The following is a 14,558-nucleotide window of genomic DNA, read 5'->3' on the forward strand; positions in this document are numbered from 1 at the left end:
GGCTTGGGCTGCCTTCTGGAGCTGCGTGGTTGCTAGCAAAAGAGAATGATGAAGGAAAAGCTACAGTAAAAGACAAACACATCTAATAGTTTATCTACTCCTTGTTCAGAGTCCTGTCTTTAAAGTTCTGCAAATACTGTTTTTCCTTGTGTTTTTAACCTAGATTTAAGCTATTTTTTTCGTGAATTTAATTTTGTGCCAGATTTTAAGAATGCAATCTTTATTTGCCCAACACAAGTTACTAAGTTATTAAAACAACTAAACGTTCAATAATCTTCCCAAACAGCAAGAGAAGCACTAAATATTTTTTCAGCTAAGGAAAGAGCTTGCTTTATAACCCTAAGAGATTTTTTTTTTAAAGTATTATTAGATTCAACAGAAAAAAAACCAACACACTTCAAAGGCACACTTTAATGTAAAAACTCGTATTTTTGTACCCTTGTCAGGGTCTAGTTGTATAGTTACAGACAGACTATTTTATGCATAGTTACCTCATCAGTGTAGAGTTGCAGATATCTCCCAATATCAAAAGTATATTAAATTTTGCTGAAATAAAAGTGTTGCAGTGAAACTTTTAGCTTAAAATTCCGGCCTTATTTCTTCAAACTAACACATAAGGATTAGCGACCTAGGAAACAACATATAGTAGGTCTAGATAAAATAGCCAGTTTCATGACACTGTGAATTAAATGCCCATCATTTAAAGCAAGTCTGAGGTCAAAATCCACCTTTTGTATGTATTTCCTAAGCACATAAGGAAGATAAACACTTTCTTACAAAACTGAATACAAGACAGACTACAAAACCTTAACTGCCATTTACAAGCTGAACAAAGAAAATAAAATTAAGAAGTAGCCAAAATGAACAGAGATCAGTAAGCCAAAACTGTTTTCTAAAGCAATACATACTTAAGTGCTTACAGAAGAAAATTTAGTGCGCTCCTAAAATGCAAACCCCCACTCTTCCAAAACACTGACCTACAACCTCTCATCTGAAGTATATACAAGCACGAGCTACAAAGACTCACTTGTGGTGCCAATATAAATCATGGCTTTTACTTACTACTTACTGTTAATATACAATAATATATAATATTACAAGTTTTATATTTCAGTTTTGTTACAGCGGTGCTGTCAGTACCTCACAAGTGTATTTTATCTGAATTCTCATCATGCCTATAAATCCTAGTTAACTACAAGGTACACTTGTAGTTACTAACACTAAAGTAACCCCTAAATATCTTTAAATCAGAATTCTCCACGAAGTACACTTGATGCAATGCTATTACATCTTCATTTTGCATAGCCAGACACGACTTCTTCAGGTGGCTTCAGGAGCTTCACTGGCCCAACTCCTCTACCCCACCCACGTATTCTGACTGCAATGCCACCGCCTGCCTTTGACTCGCCAGCTCACTCGGGCAACTAGTTGTCTCGGTGCTAAGCAGATCTTTGCTCCTCTAGAGACTAATAGCCCTGTACTAGAAACTACTGATAAAGGTATTTAATTCAACTTAAAGAAAAAAAAAAAAGTATAATGCTAGGTCCAAGTTAAGAGTTCCTGAAGAGACTTCAAGCTGCAATGTTTAACTTGTTGTACATTTTTTTTTCTGATGACCGAGTGTCTGTGCTTCACAGTCTTTAGTCGTTAAAAGCAAGTAAACCAAGGGCAAGCTACATTTAAAATGGGGACGTTAAACTCTCCCTGGTACTTTTTTTTTTTTTTTTTGCTTAAGCTTTCCCAGGATCAGCGTCAGCTCCAGCAGCAGCAGTAGGAAATCTGATAGAGAAAATAAAACATCCCGCGAGTGTCTGCGCGCAGAGAGCGCTGCGCTTCGCCCCGGCAGATTCCCCCGGGAGAACCCCCTTCGTTACTGTCCCCGGCACAGCCTAAAACCCTTCGGAGGAGGAGTGGAGATTTAAGAAAAGACCTAACGCAAGGCAGACACGGGCGCGCAGACACTGTCTTCTTGCTGCCAATTCTTCGTATTTAAAAAAACGAAACACAATACAGAATTAGCCAGCGTTCTGGGGTGCTTTTAGAGACAAAGCGTGTAAATAGCTGCTTCCAATTAGGGCCGACAGCTCAAAACGCTTCACTCGTCAGAGCAGTCCGGTGGTTTTCAGAGAGGGGCGGCCCCGCCACCGCCCGGCCCCGCCGCCCGGAGGGTGCCCGCTGCGGGCCGCGGCCGCAGCCCCTGCCCGAGCCGCGCCGGGACCCGCCCCACGCCACCCCCCGGCCCCAGCCGCCTCGCACCGAGAGCCCTCCCCTCCCTTCGCCTCAAAGGAAGGCGGGGGGAGGAAACGGGGGTCGCACACAAAGAAGCCCGACCTGCTGCGACCGTTACCGGGAGAAGGGTGGCGGGCGAGGCGACACTTAACACCCCCCCCCCCCCCGGTGAGCGCCATGGCCGCGCCAGGCGGCGCCCGCGCTCCCGCACCCCGGACGAGGCGCTCCCCGACCCACCGCCCCCCTCCTCAGCTCCTCCGTCCCCAACGCCTCCTCCCTCCGCCGCTTCCAGCGCCTCGCCCCCCCGCTCCCCTTCCACCTCCGGCCTCCCCCCGCCCGGTGCCCGCCGCCCCCAGCGCCGAACAAAGCGCCTCGGCGGCCGGCCGGCTCCGCGCCTCCCCCCGGGGAAGCCGCCTCAGCAGACAAGGGAAGGGCGGCGAATCCCAGACACAATGAGAGGCGAGCCGGGACTCACCCACAGCTCCGTGCCCCAGCTCATGGCTGCTCCCCAGGGCAGCGCCGGCTCCAGCAGAGGCGACGGCGGGAATTAAGCGTCGGGCGGCGAAAGGGGGTCCCGCCGGGAGGCGCCGGTGCCCTCAGTCACTGGGGAGAGGCGGCGGCGGCGAAGAACGACGGTCGCTCCCAGCTCCAGCTCCGCCTGGCTCGGGGAAGGGGGGGGAGCCGCGGAGGAAACTGGGAGAGGGGCGGGCCCGGCTGAGGCGGCGGGGGGACGGGACGGGGTGAGGCCGCCGCGCCGCGGGAGGGAGGCCGGTCGCCGAGATCGCCGCCGCTTCGGCGGCGATGTCGGCGACCGGCTTCCCTCCCGCGGCGCCACACGCAGCCCGGAGCGCCCCAGAGCCGCGGGGCGGCTCATGAAGGAGAGAGAGGAGGGTGCGCCTGGCGAGAGTAGGCGACGAGGCCCCGAGTCTTTGTATCCCGGGCGTCTTCGAGGCCTCCTCGCCTTCACACCCACCCACCCCCCGGTAAAAGCGCTGACTCACGGCCCGGCGGAGAGGCGGGAGCCCGGGCTGCGCACCGGCCGGGGCCCGCACCCCCCTCACCTGGCGCGGTGGCGAGGAAGAGAAATAAAAAAAAAAAAAAAAAAAAAAAAAAAAAATCCTTCCTTGTTTTTTTTTTTACCCCACAGGTGTGTGAGTAAAACATAAATGGAGAAGTTAGGGAAGGCGAGGCTGGCACCTGAGGAAAAAAAAAAAAAAAAAGAACCACCAACAAAAACTATTCTTAACGCAGTAATTGGATGAATTGCAACCACCGAACGATTATAAGAGGGGGTTTTTCCTCAGCAACTAGAAAAGGAGGGGTGTTAAATCCTCGTCAAAAGTGATTTTTGCCAAAGTGTCTGCTACAAAGCCACAATCGGAAAGCAAAGGCTTTGAACACCGGCCGAATAAAATTCCTCTCTCAAGGCATCAATTCCAAGATTTTCCTCGCATTTTTACTTAAAATTGCTTCTATAGGCTGCAATAAAAGCTCAGTGAAAATACTGCTGTCTTAACTCCATATATCATGAAACAAAAATTACTTAAATCCAATTATTTTTTACTTTCCAAGTCACCTTTCAGGTAATGTTCTTTTGCATCATGCTTAATTTAGGTTTAGTCCTGTTTTCTATGTGAAAGGAAAACATGAATTCTTCTAGATCGATACGAAATTATTAGAGTATTTCTAACATGAGAATTTATCAAAGTAAGCAAATGAGCCCACAGATCAACAACGTGATTTCTGGAGTGAAATGTTTAATCCCATTACACAAGAAATGCATTTGGTCTGTGGGGATCCACAAAATGAATGTGTGTGCCACGTGCTGTGGTACCACATGCTACGTGTATGTTTTAGCAAGCTGGTGGTCACGTAACCCCCGAATTTTAGGCTCTGAAGATTAAATTCCACAGTTGGGCACACTTCAGTTGAACTCTGACACATTAACTCACTTTCTAGATTGCATGGCATTACTGAAACTATTCACCAAGCAGAATACATGTATAGGATTTGGGTAATGAAGCAGAAATAAATAAATGATAAAAACCGATGAATAATGTATATTTGAATTCACTCAGTTTATATGTCTTTCAGGATTAGGAAAAAATAATTTCCATTAAACACTGTAAACTTCAATCAACTTTTTGCTTAGCTACCAGTTCACCACACACCTTTATACGATTCTTCAAAAAAATATAGTCAGATAATACAATGAGATAACCTAGTTCAAAACATAATTAAAGTAAAAATTAAAAGAACGTGCTCATTTTACATGCTTTTTAATATAGCTTTTAAACTAATACCCATGCTATAACTTGCTCCATATGTAATAATTTTAGAAAGAGGGATTTCAAAATCTTAATCATTCACTAAGTAGAATCCATATTCTACTGTGTCCTAACCAAGGTTTATAAATGCACCCAACAATCTGAACACCTTTGGTTTTGGATGCCGGATTTGGCACATTTCTTTTAAAAAGCATAATTTTGAGAAACAAATGTACACTGAACCTTTAAACACTGGGGGGGAGAGTCCTGACTATTTAAGTGAATTAGAAGTCTGCTGCTGGCTTCAGGACAGCCAAGATTTTTCAGCCTCTGATCATTTCAGGAAAACTCATCTTTCCAATTGTTTCAGCGTAGATATCTAAAAATGAACCCTAAAAAATAACTTCCGAGTTAAAATTTTCAACCTTAGAAGTTCCAATGGAGTATTAAAAATTAATCTACTGGAAAATGGATCCTGAATTCTGGATTTATGGATCTGGAAGCTTTGCAAGTCACACTTACTTGGCCCTCAGATTTGAAATACTGGCCTTTCATTATATGCAACATACATCCAGAGAGTTTCAAAGCGTAATATATATTTTTATATATATATATATATTATTTGTGGTTGGATGATTGATACCTGAACCCTTAGGTTCTTTTATTTAACTCTAATTTAAGAATTAACTAATTACTCCTATTTCTGCAAAATGTGCAAGGCCAACACCCTCAACATGTCAGGATTTGTTTTCAATTCACAGCAATATAAGAAAATGGAATATTTTATGGTGATCTCCAGCCATTTTAGGAGAAGGAAACTGCAGCCTGTATCACAGGTACATAAATACAATACTTAGCTTCTCAGTAATGCTTAAAAAGCCTAACTCTGGCTAATGAGAGGTTTTCCCAGGACAAACAGGATTCCTACTTTCCATGCAGCTCTCTTCAAAAAACATCTTTACTAGCCCTAGGGTAAAGCAAGCGTCAGGTTGCAGAGATTCTGGGTAACTTCACAACCTCCAGAACAGGTTGAGAGGCTTCCCTGAAATACTGTGTAAAATAGGATAGGCGTTAATCACAGCAGCCTCTGCGCTATACCTCCCTTTTAAGAGCATATGTACACTATGAAGAGGAGCAGTCAAAAAAATATTACTGAACAGGCTTTGAGTAAGCTAGCACCGAAATAGGAAACAGTATCGTTGCTTTAGAGCGCTACTGCAGTCTGGCTAATTATTCATGTTCAGAGGTTAACAATTAGACTTGGGAAGCGAGGCTGATTAGGCCAGAAGCTGTACACATTAACATACTGTTTCTGGGACACAACCTTGTGTTTCTGCACAGAAGCATGATGAGCCATTTAGCTGTATCAGCTCATTCACAACTAGCTCAGATCTTGGACCTTCGTTGCGCAACACAGAAACACCCCTAGAGAATTAGCACAAAATCTGTCTCAAAGGGTACAGTTCACAATTGCCTGAGGTACTTTACCTGAAGAAGCAATGGCTATCAGCAGCAAGTGAAACAGACTGGGGAGAGTTCGACAACGTATGTACACTATAGGGGAAAGAGGAATGATTCCTTCCAGCATTCCTGGAAAGGCAGTAAATATTTCTTAAGCTAATCTGGACATATTATTATTTTAAAACATAAAAAACCCACAATGTAAGCTTTTAAAGCCTGTGTGATACAGGATAAAAACCTTCATAACACCTTCTATACAGTTTTCATATTACGGGATTGAAAAAAACCTCAAGTGCAAGGCCTATTTCTTGCCAACAGATTTCAGTGGGTTTATTAGTGTTTTATTTGAAATACGGGCACAACTGTTTTCAAGATTGGTTTCTGATGTTCAGTTTGTTTTCAACCTGTACTTCTTCCAAAAACTGACATACCTGATACTTAAATGTATTTATATGAAGGTGTACATTTCACCTTTACTTAAACTAGGAGCCACTTTGTCATCGGTAAAGAGACGATCATAGCTCATTACAAAAATAAACCGTGAAGGTAATTGACTGGAAGTTAGTTAAAAGACAAAAAGTACGTATCTAAGTTATCACAGAACCTGGAATTCATAAACAATATATTAAGACCATGTGATCAAATCAAATTTTAACTCATTAAAAATAAAACATGACTTAGTAGCATAACACTTAACGTTACACCTTTTCAGCGCAGCGAGAAGTGTGACAGCAGGTCATCGTTCAGCCCTTTTCCTTTCCTAAATCTTGCTTTAGGAGATTCCCATCTATCTCCTGAACTATGCTCTCCTCCAGTTCACCATTTCAGGCTGTGGAATGACCTAGCTGTAAGATGAGGGAAGGAGTCTACGGCATTTCCACAGGATATTGCCGGAAATGTTATAATTAATCATTTAGAATTTTGACACTGTTTCCGTTATCAGGGATTGCAACTGGCCCCAGGCCCAGAAATAATTAAACAAATATTACCCTACAGATTTTTAGTCTTCTAGTGACATCCTTAAAAACATTGGGCTTGGAGAGGGAAAAAAAAAAAAAAAAAGATAAAAAAAAAATCTCACTAAAGGGACTCAAGAGTACATTAAAGACATCTTTAAGTAATTTTTACACACAGCAAAGGCTTTGTGATAAATTACATTGTTCTAGTATCCTTGTAAACCACTAGCATTTTCTGGAAGATGATGACAACTTATTTTTAGCTTAGAAAATTTACTGTTTAGCCATTTTCCCCATCATTGACTAATTAATGCAGGCTTTAAAAGAAAACTGTCCAATTTTATTTTTAGACTGATTCCACATCATTCCAATTATTACAATAGTATTTTGTTAATTCTGTTCACTTCTCAACAGAATCTACTTAAGTTTACAAGTGTACCTAAGGATATTATCTTGGCAGAACAACAATTTGCATGATTAATTTGGAGTGGCAGAAAAGCCGTCTGGCACTCCCTGTGGGCACGCTTTCTAAAGACAGAAGCAGCTTAGCTTTCCATTGCCACAAAAATCAGCAGGACCAAACAAATTACTTCCAAATATCTCTTTCTCAGTGTGAGGTGCCATTAATCCTTTTCTCTGCTAGCCAGCAGTCTCTTTGTCATATTAAAATTGGATTTTTACTCCACAAAGAAAATGAACTGTTGCAAAAACCCTAAGTATTATCTCTTTTGCTTCAAAGCCAAAAGAATTTAGCTCTCCCCATGCTTTACAGATACATTTCCCCCATCACCAGCACTCGAAGTGCTCTAATTTTTAAAAATACTGATGTTCATAATGCCTGTGTGGTGAGTGGGTAATCATTACTTTACAGCTCAGGAAATACTTTGAGACAAAAGAATAGGTGTCTTGGACACTTCAACTTGTGCCGAGTTCTCCACAGACCTCCCCTGTTTCCCAGAGGCTGGTTATTTAACCATAACCAGCAGTATGCACAGAGTTTGTAGCTGTGCCTCTGACTTGAGGCCTACTTCCACAGGGCTCCTATTTTGACTATTAGGCAAAATAAACTTAACAGTTTTACTTGAGTAACACTTCTTTTTTCCAAAAGCAAAAAATTAGCAGGAGACTATATTTGTTAGACCACACCACCCCTGCTTCAAGGCAGAAGGAAAACTGCACTTATTAGTGCAGCCTCAGCCGCTGCTCAGAGTGACCTAATCCTAATTTTTCTCCTATCTCTGAATTTTTGTGGGAAGAACTGTACCCAGTTTATATAGCAGAAGAAAGGTATGTTTCTTCTTTTTCTCTTGTCTCACCAAGCAAAATAGAAAGACATCACCAGTGATCGGATAACAGAACTGAAAGGACACTACTTACACCAGCTATAAATAGGAAGAAAATGAGAACTTCCATCTGCTTTTGTGAAATATCCTGTTTGCTCTTTTTGCCTGTACTATAGCCAAGAACACATCTCTCCATGCCATATGTAGCAGAGAAAATGTGGTGTCAATCAGCACCAACTACCAATATTCTAATATTCTATTTCACAGGAATTCGCTTTTTTCCAGTGAAGCAAGACCATCACATGATAACTTAGCATTTCCTTTTCATAACATACAACTGTGTCTCAAGCTGAAGGCTGGAAAATCACAAAATATCAGGGAACACCCAATAAATCACGATCTCAAAATATAATTTTAAATTCTTGCATTACCTGCTTAAATACTATAAATCCATTTACTTTTATTGCACACACTTTCAGAATTATATCAAGACATAAACACCAGGGCTTTGCTACCTTAATTTCTGATATCTCCAGCTCACCTAACCCATGTCTTCTCCATTCTCCCACCAACCCAATCCATGCTTATTTCCTTAAAATTAAAAGAACATTAAGCCATATCTAATATGCAAAGTTAGGTATAGCTACGGTGAATTCTGACAGTCAACATTTTTCATTACCATATCTACAGGCATAAGGAATATTAGTTTTGAGATAACAACCAAAGACTTGAACAGTAACTGCTGTCAGCATGGATTAGCTAGCAGCTTGCAAGCAGAGTGTATGGTTTGTTATACCCTATCAATACTGAAAGATGGAGAATCTGTCATAGTACTAATTCAAGCTGTAGACAAATTAATAGTGGATGAATGTGCAGCTAAGGATCAGTACCACCCATTTTCAGACTTGCCAAAATATTTTACTATCGTCTGACTTTGAACTATGATCAGAAACACAAATATATATGCAGTTGTGCAAAATCTGCCCTAGCATTTGAACATAATCACTATCCTGGGTTACTGGTTAATCTTATTAAAGGAATCTTAATTTAAAACTGGTTCATGGATTACCACTGTAGACTATAAACCAGTTAACAGGTTTTCCGTAGTTTCAAGCCATTTCCTGAACTTGGCAGCCACCTGCTGGCAAGCGAAAGAACAAGCAGTACAGCATAATACCAACCTGTTCCTGCCGTAATCAATCAGATCTTATTTCACTGAATAAGGGATGAGTTACATTAATCTGAAACCGAAAAGGTGAACGATCCCTTGATTTTCCTACCTTCCATACCACTGCAGGTCTAGACTCCTCTCTTTTAAAGGATTTCATTTCAGTGGTTTAATTTCAGGTCTCCCTCCCTTCTTACTTTAAATCTGTGGTGGTTTCTCCTTTTCTCATGAGAAAGTTGTCGTCCACGTTGCATAATATCACATTTAATTGGTGCAAAAAATACTGTCAAACGATCACAGTCTGGAAGGAAACTCAAGAGTAATTCACATATCCAAGAAAACTCTCTTCCTCACACTATTAATCACCTAAAAAGGACAGGAATCAGTAAATAAAATAACAATAGGAATAGGAACACAGCATGCTGTGCATAGAATAGGTATCGCACTAAGCAAATCTATTACCATTCTATGTCTCCCTCTTACATTAATAAAGATAGCTACAACTCCATTTATCATTCTTATTTGTTCCAAGTGAGATTCCAATCAGAGACTAACTTCAGAAATTTTCAAGTAATTCCAAAGAAACAAACAAACAAACAAAATCACTTGTTTAGGAAGGGATTTTATTTTTGTGACATTATCTTTTTGGAGCTCTATTTAACTAAATTAAAAGACCAACGCCTGCTCTTTGGACTTAAAATGCAGATCAAATCTAGCAGGTAGCCAACTGAATCCTAGTAAGAGTCTTTCCCCCCCCCCCCTTTTTCTATTTGCATATTCTTCCCTTTGAGACATGGTGAGATGCAAAGAGAAGATACACAATTTCTTAAGACTATTTTTTTTCCCTCCCTTACACACTCATCTTCTAGTAGCCAGGGTTTTTCCCTTTGGATTTACCACTACTTTGGGTACTCTCCTTATGTCCAGGTCTCCTCAGCTGATGTATTTTTGAAAAGAAAATACACAGAACATAAGTTGTGTTGCTACTACCTTTGTGTCTTGATTAACTAGTCCACAGAAAGACGTTACCATGTCACTATTTCCTATGACCTTCTTTTGACACTAAAAAAATGCACCATGTTCAACACCAAGTTAAAAATTTGACTCAGTTTGAGGACTAAACTGCCCCTCTGGGTTGCAATATATACACCACTGAGGCAGGTTACAAAAATATATCTGAACACAGATACATGTGAGGGTAAAAAAAAAAAATTAAAAAAATCAATTTCAGCATTCAGAAGCTTATTCTGCATTCATAAAGGAAAATCTTTTAAAATATGCTATTATAACACAGTCAATGCCAGATATTTTATTTTAGGGCAACATTCAATTCTCAATCCCTTCTTCACATCATTAAAGCAAAAACACAGTTAAAGCAATCAATGAAACGCCCTCTCCCTGTAGTCTGCTACTACAGTTTTTCCCACAGAACGGTGTGACTCATGCCCTAGATCCTTTTCATCACAGAAGGGAAGCCAGTGCGTTTTCCTATGAGAAAAGTTAGAGGGTGATTTTTGTCTCAGAACTTCAACTAACACTTTTTAAATAGGTAAAATATCTTTTCCAAAATGTGGCAAAATGTTAACTCACTAACAGCAGTGACAGACAGCTTAGCCCTGTGTTTTCACATCCCACAGAGAGAAGAAACATCTTTTTCACATTCCGTCAAAAATTACCCCTTTCATTTTAATGATACAATATATTAAGATAAACAAATATCATTTGTTTAAAAAGCTTTAGTTTTGTTTAAATTTTATTTGGAACTATATTTTATAAAACAATTTTATAAGCACCTCAAAAACTGTAAAATTTTTGTAGAAATTAAAACTTGATTGTTTGCAACAGGTTTGAGTCTCAAAACATTAGAGCATATTGAAAGCAAGACACGAACAAGTTATTCATAATTTAAGGGTAGTGAATTTAGTTGTATACAACTTACCCAGCAATCCCAGACAATTAAACTACCATAGGTATAGAATACATAACACCATCAGAGAATATAGAAGATGTGCATATTTAAGAAGCAACTGTCTTTATTTAAGTTTTGAATTTGACCTGCCTATAAAATAATTATCTATGCATGAAAAGTTGTACCAGTTAGCTGTTTGCATTACAGTGGGGAGGGGGGGGAATAATAATTGCTGTTGCCCATATTCTTCCTTCATCATACACATTTTCTAACATTTTTAGAAGTGAAGTCTCCTTTACTGCAGGGTGGGATGGTGCAGACTTTTAGATTTTTTGCATTACTAACACTGCCACTGCCCTGATAAATTTAGTTCTCTTCCACAGGTTACACTGCTGCCCGAGAAAACATATCTGTACCTGAAACCAAAAGGACATTTAATTTGATTTGTAATTCAGCTGTGGTTTTTCACTCTGTAGGTGACAGAATGAAACTTGAACACAACATTAATGAAACCAAGTCCTGGGCCATAACCAGCAACCCCAAGCACTGTGCTATTACAAATACATGCTTTCATCTCTGACAATGACTTTTATAACAAGTCTGTATGTTTTCCCAATTACTTGCTCTCTAGATGAGTCACCCTCATCTGATGAGTTCCATGTAGTCTGACATGAAGATAACATCTTTTTCTTCTACATAGTGCACCACTTTTTAGTTTTGTAGCATGTGAAAGTGTTAACTTCAAAGCACAGCATGGACTGTTCAAATACTGACATTATTACACTGGGCAGTGTAACATTGTCTACGCCTAATTAATGCTTGTACAATGCTTTGAAGATATAAAAGTTACTGAGTCTTAACTGTATTGAACTAATACCAAAACTGGACTAATTTCTACTGAAATTAGTGCGGAAATTGTTCAAAGTTACACCATGCAATACTACTACTCCAACAACATTAGTTATCCTAGGTGGGGGCTGAGCGGGAAGGGGAGAAATGAAAGCCAGACCTTGCGATGGTGAGATTCTCCTGCCTTTGACGCAAATAATAAGAGTTCAGTGCCTCTAGTTTAATATCCATTACTTCCTTTGAAACAAGAAAAAAAAAAAAAGTAATCTCTAAAGCATTACAAGAGTTAGCCACATGAAGATTCAGCCTTGAAATTAAATGTAATCTTTATATAACTTAATACGCCTCTTACAAATCTTCACTCCAGATACATAAAGCATAGTAGCTCTTCACATTTAAAACCCAGGAAAAAGGAAACAGGTTGTAGTAAGTACTGTCAATCCTTACTTGAACATTTGGTTCAGGCTGTGGGACAGAAGTCTTCAAGCTGTATTCCTGTAGTCAGCGTGACAGTAAGTCACAGGCAAGAAAAATTACAATCAAACATCACCTTCCCCAACATCTGCATCATCTGCTACACATTTCTACCTAGGTTATTCAAGTTTATGCTAGACTCCAACATACAGCAAAACCCATACTTATGGCTTTTATGAATGATTGATGTATGGGATCTGACGTATCCAATTGGATTCACTAATTGCTTTGCTGCAAAACCCCCACTCCCTAAGCACTGGCTCAGCTGCATCCTAGCACAGTACCACAGAAAAGGGCAGCCCGCAACTCAAGCGTTCACTAGATCTGTTTCCTTCCAGGAATGCACAGCTCTAGCATACTTGTTGCCCAAGAACTGGGTAACTACTTCCATTATTAAATTCTCAAAATTACTAATTTCTGCAGCTACGTTTGCATGGAACCAAAACCACTGATTTCAATCAGGAAAACAAACAAACAAACTAAGCACAAACATCTGTTGAAAAGGAACTTCTTATTCCTGATTGCCAGCAAACCTTAACTGGCTTACATTAAGCCTCACTGATACTCCTTTTCATCACTGAGTTATACCCTGCATACTCTAGTCACAGATGGCACAATCATTGAGTGGACTTTTAGCAGTCCACGGGATGAAAGAGCTAAACTGCCTAATTTATCTGTAAGCAAAATCCATCTCAACGCTGCCCAGTATCCCACTGATGTGCTCCCACTGCGAAAGCCACAAGTAAAACTTTTCCATCTTAGATTAATAGTGTAATACCAAAAGCAAATTTAACCACAGCATTCTTAACCTTTCATATTACACTTCTCCTTCCACATTGTTTTGTGCACGGTTTAAACAAAATGGCAATCCAACACTGGGAGACTAAAATGAGATGCACATTTCAGAGTAAGGATTTTGCTGTTCCACAACAACCATTAAGTCACTTTATGCTCTTGACTTGGCACTGTTGCAAAATTATGGAAAGATCAACACAGGCATTACTACACAGAGTCCTCCTTAAAGGAGGTACTTTTACAAAATATGAAGAGCACCATTTATAATTGTGGCTTTTGGAGACTTTTTCCACTCTTGCAGAAATTCCCTTCCAGTGTTTCAATACCAAACTCAACTAGCCACATTGAAGTAGTGAAATCTGAATACCATTTTAAGTATTTGATGTCTGGAATCCTTAAGACACTTCCTCTGAAAGCACCTCAGTTATCCACAATGTCATGCAGACATACGCTTTATTAAAGTAACAGAAGAAGATTTTGCAAGAAAGTCACTTAGTGAAAGCACTCGGAAACAGACTGTCAGAATAATTATTATGGAAAGCCCACAGATAATCTCATCAACTCAATATTTAAGAAACCGACACATCCTTATACATGTTTCTTCTGAAACAAAGCAACAATACAGTTCATTAACCAAACTTTACACTGTATGTATCTGGTGTACCAAAAAAATCAGTGGTACCACAAATTCAGAAATCTTGTCTTCACTGAACAGCTAGTACATGGAAGCACAACAGGAAAGTAATACAAAATTCTTAGTTTGTCGAAAGATCAGTGAAGATTCTCCCCCTGCAGCTGCCAGCATTTACTTTTCATACTTGAGGTGGAATGGCTGAATAAGTAAAGTAGTCTCTAAACAAGACTATCTACATGAAATCAATTCAAGAGGAAACTAACGTGTATTCTTACTTCCGTAGCCTCTGCCTGTAGTCTGTCACTTTGTTCAGTAGCTTATACCTGATCTACAGGGGTTTTGTCCAACTTTTCAAGTTAAGAAGGTCAGGTTATAAAAATGCATACACACAAAACGTAATTCCCAAGAGGAAAGAGAGCAGGTCAAGCCCAGAAATATTGTTTGCAAGCAGTAACAACCCCAGTGAACAGCAATGCCATCCAACAGCACTCAGGTTGAAAAGACTTTGGTCACAAGAAGTGTTCAGTGGGTCA

The 14,558-nt window shown here is 40.2% G+C and overlaps 1 protein-coding gene across 3 annotated transcripts in view; it reads right to left on the reverse strand.

The window, feature by feature from the left end:
* FNBP1L (formin binding protein 1 like) overlaps nt 1-2,905 on the reverse strand; it is a 59,993-nt gene extending 57,088 nt beyond the window's left edge. For all 3 annotated transcript variants that reach the window (XM_074152341.1, XM_074152340.1, XM_074152339.1), the window contains exon 1: nt 2,705-2,905. In XM_074152341.1, coding sequence (XP_074008442.1) covers nt 2,705-2,728 — 24 coding nt within the window. In that variant the 5' untranslated portion in view covers nt 2,729-2,905. The remainder of the gene's footprint in view (nt 1-2,704) is intronic.
* Between the last annotated feature and the right edge of the window lie 11,653 nt (nt 2,906-14,558).

Source organism: Numenius arquata, chromosome 8 (genome assembly GCF_964106895.1).
Source record: "Numenius arquata chromosome 8, bNumArq3.hap1.1, whole genome shotgun sequence".
Taxonomy (NCBI): Eukaryota; Metazoa; Chordata; class Aves; order Charadriiformes; family Scolopacidae; genus Numenius; species Numenius arquata.